This window comes from Hylobates moloch, unplaced genomic scaffold, assembly GCF_009828535.3.
Source record: "Hylobates moloch isolate HMO894 unplaced genomic scaffold, HMol_V3 SCAFFOLD_7, whole genome shotgun sequence".
NCBI classification, from domain to species: Eukaryota; Metazoa; Chordata; class Mammalia; order Primates; family Hylobatidae; genus Hylobates; species Hylobates moloch.
This window is the reverse complement of record NW_026652282.1, coordinates 71839072-71842707: the sequence shown is the minus strand read 5'-3', so window position 1 is coordinate 71842707 and position 3636 is coordinate 71839072. Positions and strand designations below refer to the sequence as shown.

Below are 3636 nucleotides of genomic sequence, written 5' to 3'. Positions count from 1 at the left end.
AGTGTTCCTATTTCTCCACATCCTCTCCAGCACCTGTTGTTTCCTGACTTTTTAATGATGGCCATTCTAACTGGTGTGAGATGGTATCTCATTGTGGTTTTGATTTGCATTTCTCTGATGGCCAGTGATGATGAGCATTTTTTCATGTGTTTTTTGGCTGCATAAATGTCTTCTTTTGAGAAGCATCTGTTCATGTCCTTCGCCCAATTTTTGATGGGGTTGTTTGTTTTTTTCTTGTAAATTTGTTTGAGTTCATTGTAGATTCTGGCTATCAGCCCTTTGTCAGATGAGTAGGTTGCAAAAATTTTCTCCCATTCTGTAGGTTGCCTGTTCACTCTGATGGTAGTTTCTATTGCTGTGCAGAAGCTCTTTAGTTTAATTAGATCCCATTTGTCAATTTTGGCTTTTGTTGCCATTGCTTTTGGTGTTTTAGACATGAAGTCCTTGCCCACGCCTATGTCCTGAATGGTATTGCCTAGGTTTTCTTCTAGGGTTTTTGTGGTTTTAGGTGTAACATGTAAATCTTTAATCCATCTTGAATTAATTTTTGTATAAGGTGTAAGGAAGGGATCCAGTTTCAGCCTTCTACATATGGCTAGCCAGTTTTCCCAGCACCATTTTAAAAACATGTATCAAGACTTCTGTTTCCAACACTATGGAGTAGTTCCATTCTTTCCTCTACTCTTTACTGCTAAAAGCCTCTGAATACAAAACAACAAACGAGCATAGAAATATTAAGAAACAAGGCAAAGAAACCAGAGACATCTGTGTTGATGAATAATATGGTGGTGAGAGTGAGTTCCTTGATTTTCTTATTGCTTTTCATATATCCCACACAGAACACTGCAAAGACCTGCAACCTGGAACCACCAACAGACACAAACAAACAAAGAAAAGGACCAAAAAGAAGCCTGTACTCCCTAACAAAACAAAACAAAGAAACAAGCAGAAAGGGTGGTCTAGCAACAGAAATCCTTTTTGGCATTACCTGCTCTATCTCCCCCATCCTCCTCACGCTTTCCCCTTCCACAGAATACAGTCAGTGCTTTTATTTCTCTGAAAGATGGTATCAGCAGGACAAATTAGAGTGAGCTAATCTCCCATCACATGGCAGAAGTAGAAGGCAGCAATTCAATTCCTGGCCTGGTGGTGTCTAAGGAGGAACCTGATATTCCATTCTCCAGTTACCATTCTACATCACTGAACACCTGTTAAATTTCTTAGGACCATATAAGAATTTGTATAAATTAGACTAAACTAAATTATTTGAGGACAGACAATATGTCATTTTTTCAATTATTGTGTACCCATCTGTAGCATAGTGTCTGGTATATAGCAGGCACTCAATATACGTGTTCTTGAATCAATAAATTAATTAACATGTGGTCATCCGTTGTCTGCATTTATTTTAGACGTAAGTTCACTCAAGTTGTCTAAGAAGACTGAGCCAGAACATTTGAATTCATTTTAATTTATTATAGAGTCACATAGCTCTATTTGTAAAAAAAAAAGTTCTGTCATCAGTTATATTATTAAATAAAACTAATCCTCATTATTTCAGCACATGCATTCACTACCTCAAGCCTTCCCACAGATGTGTTAGTTCATTGAAAGAATGGTGAGAAGGCCTATCATTAGATAACATTACACCATAGACTGGAAAATTCTCATGATACTGTTTTGTTTCCACTATCAACAATTCCCTGTACTCCCATTGTTCTTTTGTAACCAGCTTTGTTATTTCAGGGAACAGGCCATCAAAGGCTAGTTCCCCAACATATATCCGATGGTAGTAAATTTTTGTCTAAAATGTCATTCATAGGTTTAAAATTATTTTTCCCCTGGCTGTTTAAATATCTTGTCAAATGCTTAATGTTTCCAATGACCCTTCACCAGAGTACTGTAGTCAGGATGACATCAAAAACTGCTGATTATTTCATTTTTTACAAATTGTCTTATTTCCTTTACTAACCCCAGGTTTACAGGAGATGATAAATGTGGTGCCAGGAAGTATCTAGGCTTTATGTAAGACTAAAAGTCTAGTTTTGACTCATGGAATTTGAATGTGTGAAAAAACTTACTTTGAAGAAGCAGCTACACAGAAAATTCCTAGACTAACCACATGAAAAATATAATTACATTTGGAACCTCACTCTAATGCCACCCTCCAATGCCACCCTTCAAATTAATGACTGACACTCATCTTATAATAGGGTTTTCTACTATTTTATAAAATTTAATGCTGTTAGATTTATATATACATATATTTGTGCACATTATATCAAAAACCAACAATATTCAACATAATCCAACTTTCCAAGGAAAATAAAAAGTTTAATTAGATAAAATTAAGATTCTCCCTTAATTTCTCCATATGTATGTTAATCTTTGCAGTATTCAATATAAATCTCAGTGTGAGAAAAGAATTTGTTTATTTAATACACAGTATCTTTTTCTAACACTTCTCTCATTCTGTACTAAAACACTGCCACTGTAATACTTTGGGGAGCAATAAATTTAAAACATTTTATAGTTCTGCTGTAAATGCCGTCTTTAGAACCAGGGAGAAGAGGGAAAGTAGACCCTAAAGGAGTGAAAATTGAGGTAGTACATTTCTCTCCTATCTTCTGACGTACAGTGCTGTCTTCTGGTATGATTTTCTGTTTGTTTCTGGTTTTCACATAAACTGGAAGTACAGGGAAAAAAAAGGTAGTTACAGGAACATAGTACATTGCTGAATTTTATAAAAGTCTATCTATATTCCCAAATGTTAAGGTCAATATCAAATGTTTGGCTAGCACACTGTTATCTTGTTTCAACATCAACAGGCATTACAATCAGATACTTTTTCTTTATCTCTAGCTTAAACTTCCAACAAGGAGACACTTTTCTTCCTAGTCTGCCATGAAAGAAAATAAATAATAACTTTTTTGGTTCTGCTTCCACTACTATAATTAAAGGCTGTATTATATTATCTTTCAATGCTTCTCTAGGTCAACAGATTTAAATGCTTGCAATCTCTAATCTTGTAGATTATTTCTCAATTTTGACCTTATATTTGGTTTTTCTTGATGCCCTTATAGTCTCTGCATTTTAATAGCATGCACATACTCTGAATGTTTTACTGTCTGTCTTGTTAAGGAAAAATATTTTATCTATTAAAAACTCATTCAGGCATGACAAATTTTAACTTTTCTAAATTTCTTATAGAAATATAAATGTTGCTTTTAAGCAGTGGCATTAAATGTCCATTTTTCTGCTTTCATATACAGCTTCTTAATATTTACAACTGTTGTAATAATTTAACCAATTTTATTATTTATTTTTCACTTTAAAAACCATTTGACAAACTTGGCTAAATTTACCCACTTTATTGAATAATTAACAGTTCAAATTCAGAGACTGTTTTAAGCATTAAGCCAAGTGAAAACACCATGCATTTTCAGATTTTTAAAAATATGAGTACCCTCTCAAAGTTTTAAATTGTATGCATTTTACAGTTAAAGGTTGTCAATTTTTTTAGGTCAGTCTCGATGTCTTTAATAGATAACATTTTATATAATGCATGCAGTAATTGAAATTGAGAAAAAATATTAAATTGAGAAAAAACAGATAAAATTCCGATTAAAATACATC

The 3636-nt window shown here is 33.6% G+C and overlaps 1 protein-coding gene across 1 annotated transcript in view; it reads left to right on the top strand.

Moving 5' to 3' along the window:
- Positions 1-1122, top strand: part of LOC131383878 (uncharacterized) — a 15658-nt gene extending 14536 nt beyond the window's left edge. Inside the window, exon 5 of the mRNA XM_058441330.1 lies at positions 840-1122. Within this exon, the coding sequence (XP_058297313.1) occupies positions 840-1091 (252 nt within the window). The 3' untranslated portion in view covers positions 1092-1122. The remainder of the gene's footprint in view (positions 1-839) is intronic.
- The last annotated feature ends 2514 nt before the right edge of the window (positions 1123-3636 follow it).